Source organism: Seriola lalandi, unplaced genomic scaffold (genome assembly GCF_002814215.2).
Source record: "Seriola lalandi dorsalis isolate HSWRI2012SDOR001 ecotype SW California unplaced genomic scaffold, Sedor1 jcf7180002054375, whole genome shotgun sequence".
Lineage (NCBI taxonomy): Eukaryota > Metazoa > Chordata > Actinopteri > Carangiformes > Carangidae > Seriola > Seriola lalandi.
In genome coordinates, this window is record NW_019524928.1 from 278,521 (window position 1) to 289,130 (window position 10,610).

General features: G+C 42.1%; 2 protein-coding genes across 4 annotated transcripts in view; one reads left to right on the plus strand and one right to left on the minus strand.

Annotated features, from left to right (window-relative positions):
* LOC111656949 (basic immunoglobulin-like variable motif-containing protein) overlaps nucleotides 1-6,684 on the plus strand; it is a 7,151-nt gene extending 467 nt beyond the window's left edge. For 2 of the 3 annotated variants that reach the window (XM_023408875.2, XM_023408874.2), the window contains exons 2-10: nucleotides 95-659; nucleotides 844-973; nucleotides 1,377-1,472; nucleotides 2,387-2,491; nucleotides 2,583-2,677; nucleotides 2,754-2,886; nucleotides 4,265-4,348; nucleotides 4,429-4,525; nucleotides 4,609-6,684. In XM_023408875.2, coding sequence (XP_023264643.1) covers nucleotides 173-659; nucleotides 844-973; nucleotides 1,377-1,472; nucleotides 2,387-2,491; nucleotides 2,583-2,677; nucleotides 2,754-2,886; nucleotides 4,265-4,348; nucleotides 4,429-4,525; nucleotides 4,609-4,908 — 1,527 coding nt within the window. In that variant the 5' untranslated portion in view covers nucleotides 95-172 and the 3' untranslated portion in view covers nucleotides 4,909-6,684. The remainder of the gene's footprint in view (nucleotides 1-94; nucleotides 660-843; nucleotides 974-1,376; nucleotides 1,473-2,386; nucleotides 2,492-2,582; nucleotides 2,678-2,753; nucleotides 2,887-4,264; nucleotides 4,349-4,428; nucleotides 4,526-4,608) is intronic. The other variant, XM_087174719.1, reaches the window with a different exon arrangement.
* Nucleotides 6,231-10,306, minus strand: LOC111656950 (uncharacterized). The gene is made up of 8 exons (XM_023408876.2): nucleotides 10,066-10,306; nucleotides 8,710-8,777; nucleotides 8,451-8,623; nucleotides 8,262-8,365; nucleotides 7,936-8,097; nucleotides 7,643-7,848; nucleotides 6,906-6,985; nucleotides 6,231-6,825 (listed from the first exon to the last, which is right to left on the minus strand). Exons 1-8 carry the CDS (start codon nucleotides 10,162-10,164, stop codon nucleotides 6,737-6,739), a joined length of 981 nt encoding a protein of 326 aa, XP_023264644.1. The 5' UTR covers nucleotides 10,165-10,306; the 3' UTR covers nucleotides 6,231-6,736.
* Between the last annotated feature and the right edge of the window lie 304 nt (nucleotides 10,307-10,610).

Genomic DNA, 10,610 nt, shown 5'->3' on the forward strand with positions numbered 1-10,610 from the left:
CCGAGTTCACAGTGTTGGGACTCTGTGTCACTGCGCCTCCCCTACGTCTTCCCTTTATATCTGTTTCTAAAAATGCCTGTCCTTTCATTCCCAGAGGAGACAGCCATCACTTCAGCATCAGCATCAGCCTCAGCCAGTTCTCTCACCCACACACCATACAAGTGGCAGTTCAATGCCTAATACATCAGAAGGTCAAGGGGCAAACCTATCCGGGCCACCAGAGCCGTCAGGGCTGCAAAGGACCACTGATGGGGAGGAGGACCACGGTCTGCTCAGCTCCCTCGCCCGGGACGCTGCCAGAGTAAGGAGGGCATCGAGCGCCGAGCTGCACCTGCCCTGGACCTGCCCGGTCACTCACTCCCGGGAGAAGTTCTACACAGTCTGCTCTGATTATGCTTTCCTCAACCAGGCCGCTTCGGTGTACTGTCCTCCAAACACAGCCAGAGACGTGGCCCAGAAGAAGCAGGACGACGGGCCGCCGCTGGTGAAGCCCAAATCCTCAGCCGACTTCAGCGCTGGTCTGACCGGAGGGGCCCATGTGGGATCAGACGGGGACTGTGACATGGAGGAAGTGTCCTCTGGAAACACAAAGCCTATTTTGGCCTGGGAGATTGATACAACAGACTTCGATGCTGTGCTTACTAGAAAAATAAGAACAAGTAAGAAAAATCATTCCTCATTATTGAAGTCTTTGGTATGAATTATTCACCTTGACGGTTCAGTCATCACCCAAAGCTGCCATTTCTGTTTTAAACAGGAAAGAATTTGACCGTTTATCTGGTCTTTAATTGCTGGACACTTTAAATCCTGGCACATCCTTTAGTGACTAACACTGTGTTTCAGGCAATACGAAGAAATGCAGCACCAAGAAGATGAAGTCATCAGACAGGCCCAGCCGAAACCTGCAAGACGTCTCCCCTCATGCCTCACTGGAGGAGATCAAACAGAGAAAAGTGCTCGACCTCAGAAGATGGTAAAGTCGCTTTTAGTGCTTCAAAAGTTTTAAAAGAAAAACGCATTAAAGTGAGCTTCACCTTCGCCTGTGGCAGAGCCGTCTGAATCCTTTTCAGTACATAATGATTCATGGAAAAATGAGGAGGCCAAGCGCTCACTGTGTTACACATGCAGGAGGGGGAGGAAACCTGAAGGCGTACTTGAAAATGTAAAAAGAAAGTATCACAAAAGAGAGTGCTGTTCCGGCACTTTTACTCAGAGCAAAGACAGGAGTTATATTAACACCTTTATTCAGCATCATCAGGGCAGAAATAATAAAAAACATATTGTTTACAGCTGCTACTCTTTACAGACGAAATACTGCAAATGACAACATCACATATAATTGAATCTGTGGATTTGTGTATTACTTTGTGTGTCAGGTATTGCATCAGTCGGCCTCAGTACAAGACTTCATGTGGAATCTCTTCCCTGGTTTCCTGCTGGAACTTCTTATACAGCACGCTGGGAGCAGGAAGGTGAGCAGCACGTTCTGTCTTCTGTCAGATGTATGTAGAAATACGGGTCATGTGACACTCAATTCAAGTCAGGTCACTTCAAGTGGGTTTGATGTCCTGAACGCAGCAACGAGAACTCACCTGCTGTAACGTCTTTAGGTAGGTTCAGTGCGCTCATTGTTTTCCCTCCTCGACACAAAATGAAGTCAGATCGCCAATAATCTTTGGACAGATCTTAACATTAATGTTGAGCCAGTAAATAAAAGAAAAGGTTAAAAGATTAAGTCGTTTTTATTTTTGTCTAAAATCAGCAATTAGTTCTTTGCTTTTTGATACAATCAATTCTACATAAAATTTTAATCGCACCACTTTACAGAAGTGGGAAGAGTTCAGGCACCGTCCTGCTCTGACTGTGAAGGAGAGACCGCAGCGCAGTGTCGTCTGAGCATTTGACAAGTAAGCTACGGTCCTTGCAGCCTCCGCAGCCGTCAGTCAACATGATGAAAAATAAAGGCGATTAGATTTCCCTCACCCTTGAGGTGAGCCCGTCCTTGTTACTACAGCTGCAGATAAACAGCGGTTCACTACAACACTCTGCTGTCTGTCAGTCAAAAAATACAAAACCCTTAAAACAAGTCGATGGTCAGTGAGTGAGTGACTGTTCAGTTTGGTTTTAGTTCAGTTTATTTATTTGTCGGGACGATGCAGTTTAATATAGGTTCAAAACAGGGTGTGAAACTAATGTGTTGCACAAAGAGTTTATAGAGTTTATAATATCGTACAATTAGCTAAAAAATATACACAAGAAGAGTCTAAAAAGAGACGACAACAGCACAACGAGCTACGACTGGCGGGTGGCTGGTGCTCTTTAAGCTGTTTTGGATTTGTTGGCTGCTGTCACTTTCTGATGACTGAACATTTGTCTGTGTTTCTAGTCTTCCACCCATCTCTCAAGAGGAGGCTTTGCATATTCTGGGGTTTCAGCCGCCTTTTGAAGAAATCAAGTTTGGTCCTTTCACAGGAAACGCTACTCTGATGCGGTAAACAAACCGCTCCTTGAGCATGTGTAAATAATCACTGGACTTGAGGAAATGTATGCAGCTCGGTGAAATCAGTGCGTCTGTCTTACAGGTGGTTCAGACAAATCAACGACAACTTCCGAGTGCGAGGTTGCTCCTACATTCTGTACAAACCACACGGAAAACACAAGACAGCAGGAGAGACGGGTGAGTCCCCGAGCTCGCCTGCAGGTCTGCTCATGAAGAGCTAAAGCAAAAGTGATAACCGCTCTGATGTGTTTAGCTGAAGGAGCGCTGATGAAACTGACACAAGGGCTGAAGGATGAGACTATGGCCTACATCTACCACTGCCAGAACCACTACTTCTGCCCAGTGGGCTTTGAAGCCACGCCACTCAAAGCAGCAAAGGCTTATAGGTAAGTCACATCGCTGCAGTTTAAGCCCATTGTTTTCCATTATAGGTGATTATTGTTGTGAATGACTGATTAGACGTTTAGCTCACGGGTTTTCAGACACAATTGAGAAACACACTTCTTACTTGTGTTTGTTTTTGTTCCAATAATTCTTTTTAGGATGTAAACAGGAAGTATAATGTTGCCCTTGAGTCATTTAGAGAGCTGTGGGCTGCAACTTTATTCCCCCCCTCCTTTTTTTTTTTTGCATGGTTTTCTTCACATTTCAGCACAATTAAAAGTATGCTGAATTAGCTATCAGCTGTTCCTGTTTGCACTGGATTATTTGATACTGAAGGAAAATTAAAGGCGACCAGCAGCTTTGCATGATTCACAGTTCAAACTTGTGCTGAGGGGCAGCACCGAGTCCTCTGAAAGCAAACTGTAAAACTAAGTAATATAACTGGCAGCTTCTCAGATCCATCCGTACACGTTCAAGCCTGAAATATGAGAGTTGACAGCACAGTAAAGATTACAGCAGGACGTCTCTGTTCAGTTAATGTTACGGCCATTACCTGCTTATTGTGTGACACAAGGGGGGATTTAGTCTTTCAATCACAATCAGTGTGTTTGTATCTTTCTATAAATGTCCCTGTATTTGTGGGAAACTAAAGTGGAAATGTCTGTCAGGAAATACCAAAGCTAACGTTGCTGGTAAAATGTTGTTCTGCTGTCGCCAAACATCTCTATAGGAAACCTGCACCGTCGGTTATTAGTATGCAAAGAGAATTTGTGTTTGCATAGAAAAACTGCGTTTTCTCGGGGCGGTGACAGGCGGAAACTAACCAGACGTTAACCATCCAAGTTTAAGATTTAATAAGCTGGCAGGTGCGAAGTATGTGAATTTGTTAAAACAGTGATGTAGATAAGTTACATACGAGGCATTTCAGCCACTTCAGGAGCAGTGTCTTTGGGCTTTGTAACTCTGCAGAACTTTTTTAAACGATACAGGAACAACACACTAAAGGAAAGACAAAAACCCCAAAAGTGTAATATGTGCACGGGATGATTCTCAGGCGAGTTATTAGGAGCATCTTTCCTCTATGATTTCTAAGCAGCTTTATGGATCTTTGTGAAATGAGGGATATCATCATGTTCAACTATCCGTATAAAATCCAAAGATATTTCCTTTCATAATGATATGAAACAGAAAAAAGCAGGAAATGATGACGCTGGAACGAGAGAACGTTTACAATTCATATTCGCGTGGAAATGGAAAAAGCGATTAATCGACTTCCAAAATAGTTGCTGAATATTTTTCTATTGATTAATTAATCAGTTAATCAACTTGTTTCAGCTCTAAAGAGTTTATAAGCTGATGAATGTTCTCTGCTGTGCGAAGGGGCCCTCTACCCACAAATGAAATGGAGCATTGGATCCTGATCGGGGAGCCCAGCAGGAAACACCCAGCGATTCACTGTAAAAAGTAAGTTCTGTTTCTGTGCACTACCTTTTTTTTAATCAGCACTGTTGTTCAGTGGAATAATATTAAAGCTCTCCTCTCAGATGGCTGGACATCGTGACCGACCTCAACACACAGAATCCAGATTACCTGGACATCCGTCACACAGAGAGGGGGATTCAACGCCGCAAGACCAAAAAGGTTCCTCTTCTCACATCTGTCAATTTAAGTGTTGCTCTTTTATGTGAACACACGAGCACTAAAACACGTTCCCTGGTTCACAGGTGGGTGGCAACCTGCACTGCATCATGGCCTTCCAGAGGGTGAACTGGCAGAAGCTCGGCCCCTGGGCTCTGAATTTGGAGAACCTGCGCCACGACTTCCACCACTCCGGCGCGGAGCGAGCCCACGGCGCCTCAGAGGACACGGAGGAGAGGACGTCGAGCAAGCGCCTGGCCCACCTGGGACGCTCACACAGTATGGGAAGCCAGAAAGACACCAGCTGGAAACGCATGTCCAACACTGCGGAGTACAGACAGAAGAGCTCCCCCGGCAGCGATCTGGAAGAAGACATCGCAGACTGAAGAGGTTTATCGGCACATACAGTGGGAGGACAAAGTAACACAGTACAGTAGCCTTAAGATACATTTGAAGAATAAGTCTGGTATTGTTCTGTATTTCACTCTTGTCTGTACTCTCTGACCCCTCTACCCTGTCTGTAGCACTTACACAAGCCCACTGGTTCCTACCGACGACGTAAATCCTTAAAAATGCATCACAAATATATAGTTTCATTTAACTAAAATGCTAAATAATGTCCGAACACAGCTTGGCACTGTAGCTTTTAGAAAAACAATATTCAAAGAGGAGTAAATTGTGAATTTTATTAGGGAACTATTTTCTGCGGTGGATTAATACGCAATCAGCGCTCTAGTGAGGATTTCCTGCAGCATAATACCGGTGCAACAGCGCGTCTCACTGATGTGTTTTTAATATATTAGGACAATAGATACAGAGACACCAGGCTCTGCATACACATGTAATGCTCGTTAGCTGGATACATTCATGTTGGTTGTGGTATTTTGTTAATAACAAGGAAAAAATATAGAATATCACCAGACTTCTCCTTTAATGTTGCTGAATTAACGTCACATTTAGATTCAACCCAACTGTCACTTTGAGGCCGTAACGTAGTTCACAGTGTTTTTTTGAAGGTGGTTTTGGTCTCCTGTTCCTCTTTGATGGTCCTCGCGATTTTCGAAAGATTTTCTTTTGGCACATTTATGTCATTAGACTGCGACTGATGCACCAGCACAGTGACACAGGCAGCTACACAAGTGAGCCATATTGAATTGATTATTCTTTAGAGGTGAGCAACAAGTTTTAATCGTGATCTGACTGTTACTGTTTTTGTAAGTCGACCTTCGAGGCAGCGATGCGACACCTTTGCAGGCGCACAGAGGACAGATGTTGCTGTCTGGATTGCTTGAGCATCAGTTTCAAATGTTTTAAGTCTCAAAACTCATGATGACATATTGCAAACAGAAGAAAACTTCACTGACGAGGGACAGCAGACGTCGAACTATGGCCTCAAACATGGAAGTTGACTGAATCAAAACTTACAGAGTTTTTGGCAACGTGAGCTTCAAAGGGCCGCCACACTACAAGGTGTTTCTTTTAATTTGTCCACCCATGTATTTCAACCAAAAGTGGTAGTTTAGGTGTTCTTACATGTTCTAGTCACACCACAGGATTATTTTCATGTCATCGTAATACTAATCACAAACATGTGTCTCTGAATTAAAGTATGTTTATATCATATCATCTTTACCTGACTGCAGTGATACTGTGAGAGTGCACATTACATTCAACTAGTGCTGTCTAGGAAACACACGACAAAGACGCATTTGCTGTAAATTCTGTTTAACAACACACACACCTCCACACTTCATTGTACAGGTACAGTAAGTGGGCTTGTGTTGCGCCTGACGTACAGTGGTTAGTTCAGTGGAAATAGCGTCCAGTCAAAGTGTTGTGAAAGCAGCTGACATGTTGTTGTGCTTAGTGAAACCTACAGTGAGACTGTTGTGTAGATGATCCCAGTTTTTAAAAAGACAGGAGCTGTACAGAAGATGATCGTGGAATCCTTCATTAACCCGGAAACAAAATGTGAACCACAGAAAGTGAAGACTGCATGGTTTAGTTTCATGTTGATTTACACACGAGATCTGTTCTCACACTTTTGTTCGCACCTTTGTGCTGCCATTTGTCCCTGACCCAACACAGATGTCTTTGTGTACTCATGTGGATTTGATGTAGTGGTTATTTATTTATTTTACAATAAATTAAGATTTTTATAAGCTCCTGGAACAGACGTCTTTCTTTACAACAAGCATTACATTTTCCGTCCAGTCACACTGCAGAGGCTGGAGACGTGCAACTTCCTTTTAACTGCTGTCGTAACTCTGTTATGTGTGCAGGTCCAATACGGCAGCAACCTCCTAATGGACAAAGACACTCGTCAGAGAAAAGCACTGAAAAACAAAATGAGGACAGAAGAAGAGAAAACAGTTCATCTTACCGATCAAAGCAGCTCCTCGCTTCATCCACGTACGACTGAGTTCAGGTATCGATGCTGATTTTTTCACTGGTGTTAACCACCTTCGTATGAAAACAGGAACAGAGTTAGTTGTGTGTCTCTCACAAATCTTGTCACACGTGAGTTAGGATGAATAAGATTTCAACAGATAAGTCCCCATATTGTCCACAATATGTAAAAGCAAAGAAGGAACATTTACGCATCTTTTGTGGCAGTATTTCTTCACATTGTCACTTTTTGAAATGAAACCACTGCTCGACATCGCGGTTAAGTTTAATCCATGTCTGTGTCTTTTAAAAGTCACATTAGATCTTAATAAGAATAAGAATTATAGTTCACTAATTTGGAGGGGAAAATGTTCCTCCAACATTTCAGTTATTCCACAATCAAATATCAATTTTTTGCCATTAGAGACATTAACTAGAGAATTTTATCCCGCCTTTCTTTCACATTTGAATATATATATTTTTAGTGTTCATGTGACCAGCTACTGTAATTTAAGTCTGAAAGGAACTTAAACTCTGCTTTATAATTTTATGTGGAGAGATGTGTCAGTGTGTTTTCAGTCTCTCCGTCGCCAGCTTGAAAAAAAAAATACAGTACAGTGTTTTGTTGAAAAAGTTGACATGTCACATCTGTTGATAAAAAACACAGTAGCTATTAAAGCTGTGACTTTATTACTAAACCCCCCCACGACCCCCACCACCACCACCACTCACCCCCTCTCAGCGTCCCAGTCTTCTCCACTGTTGGGGTACACCACCCAGCTCATGTCTGGGCTCAGCAGGGACCCAGCAGACTCCAGCAGCGGCTCCACCACGGCCGGACAACAGCAGTTGACTCCTACAGCGACCAGCTGTGTGCATCTGTGAGCCATCTGCACTGCATCTGTGAAGGGGCTGCCGTCTGATATACACCTCCCATCCTGACAGAGTTGTTTTTTTACAAACGTGAGTCATTTTGATAAACTAGTGGATCAACAGTAAATGTGCTCTTCACGTGCAATGGTTACCTTACAGGAGAAGGAGAGCCAGGCTTTAGAGCTCGGGAACTCTCTCAGCAGCTCCACCAGAGCCTCCGCCTCTTTCAGACTTGGGATTGTCTCAAAAGCAATGAGATCAGCTCCTGCTGCTGTTAAGCAATCAATCTGAGGCCGGTGCCAAACTTTAAGCTCCTTAGAAAACAAAGACATCTCTGATAATCAAGTAATTACACCAGGATTAAAATTGAACTCATCAAAAGCAGGTTAAAAGTCCAATGACAAGCAATATAAATGCTTTATATAATAAATAATGACTTTAATGTGGAATCAGTATGAGTGTGCTGAGAGCCACCCACCTCTATACTCATCTCCTCTGCATAAGACCCAGTGTACTCTGAGCCGTTGTGCAGAAAAGCCCCGTACGGTCCAACAGAGCCGGCCACCAAGGGATGTCTCTGCCCTTAAGAGATAAAAAAAAAATAATCAAAACACATTGAAATAGCATCACAGAGATAGAAAAAATCAAAGAGTGTGTAGTTCTGTACCTGTCGGACGACTGTCAGAGACAAATCTCTTCACTGACTCTTTGGCCAGTTGAACACCAGACATCAGCAGCTCTCTGGCGCATTCAGAGCTCACGTCCAGGTGAGTGATGAATCCTGTAATACTTGCCTGGTATGTAGCTGTGGTGATGACATCAGCTCCACTAAGGAGGAACCTGTGGCCAAATGAAAAAAAAAATGTTTTCTGCACTTTATTATCGTTTCTTCACATCCACACTCCAGATATTTTACACGGACTTACCTGTAATGAGCATCTTGTATGGCTTTAGGAGTAGTATGCAAAAGCCTGGCGCTCCACAGCGGATCTCCCTAGTTGTTGGAGACACACATGACACAGACATTTCACCTTTCAAAATAACGTGTTTGACTGATATAAAAATATTATATCAGATTCCTACTTGCATTTGAAAGTGATACAGGGCATCATACACCTGTAAAATGTCTCAAAAACATTAGTTGCCAGTGCATCACAAGCATGGTGATTATTTATTGTATGTAAACAACATGTGAAACTTTATATTGGTTATATCCCAATATATTCACATAAAATATATGTGGTATATTCATATTATGTCGCAGTAACCTCACTAACATAAAAGTGTACTCTCCACAGATCATGCACCAGAAGGTAAGAGTGCTGAATGAGGCATCTCAACCCCCCCACACAGGACTAAAGGGCACGTGGCCTGTGGCTCCACCCAGTGCATTCAAACTGCATCAACAGCAAAAGCATGAAGATCTTTTCCCAGAGGTGGAAAGTAACTAAGTAGGCTCCATCTCCTAAAGTACTATAGTTAGTCTATAGTTACTGTAACTCAGATTTGTACTGGAGTATTTTAATTGTTATGTTCCTATATACTTTTTCTCCTCTACATTTACTAGATACTTTACAGATCAAGACATATAATGATCATATATAGTAAATTAAATCACCCAACTGTACATAAGATGAGTAATATTAGTTTTAAAGCTACAACACTAAGATGCATCTTACATGTTACTGCATCAATAATAATAATCCGGGATTAATTAATTTTATATTTATTTTTATTTTTGTACTTACCTACAAGATTTTGGCCACAGGACTGACACTAAAGAATATTTAATTGTGGCATTTTTAATTTGACTTTAGTAAAAGTTCTTCACCTCTGCCAATCTCATAGTTCATTTCACAATATTATTATCAAACCACAATAATATATTATGACCCATGTCTGTCTTTAGTTCCCCCATCATTCGCCAACCCCCTGGAAGCACAGCTCTTACGGCTGGTTAACGGTCAAAATGACGCACTTTTAATTTCAAGCACCTGTATATTATAGTCAGTTAGTTTAAAGCAATTTCAGTAACAGTTCAGTTAGTTTTAGACAAACTCCCAAGCACAGGTTTTAAATATATAAAGTGTATTAGCCTATATTTGAATCACATAGTTAAGATGTAGCTATGAGTAATTTTATTGGTGCTAATTGCATGATTTAAAAAAAAAAAAAAGAGACAGGTAGTCATTGACATTAAGCTGTGCAGTGTGGTCGAATAGAGACCCAAGTTAATGGTGTGAAACAGATTACTGTATTTTTAATTATTTTTTATGCCTAACCTGTAAATTAGCTCCTTGTGCTTCCAGTTCAGTTGCTAGTCCACCATCCAGGATCAAAGGTCCATTATCACTCATATAAGGTCTTAGACGGGAACCCATGGAGAAACACTTTAATTACGAGGCACTGACGTTATGTCCAAGACTTTGTTCACACTCAACACACAATAAATAAACTGCTACTTGACAGTATTATATAGTACATGAAATACTTCAGGTTATTTTTCAGACTTGTTGTTGTTCCGGGTTACAGAGAAGGTTCAAATGATGCGTTTAAAGCCGCTCGAAACTTTAAATATTAGGGTGATTCCGACCTCCAGAATTCCGCAAGGCCACCACAAGATGGCGCATTACACAATGACTGCAATGATTCAGAATCAGACGGTGTGTGGTATTGTACAGACCAGCTCATGAATGAGTCAGTTCTTGTGACTTCTGTCGCTGAAATGAACAAGGCTACAGCACCATTCAGCCAGGCCTTCTCCAGATGTGACTTTAACCGTACTCGTCTACCTCATTCACTTACCCACAACTTGCTACTCCAAATA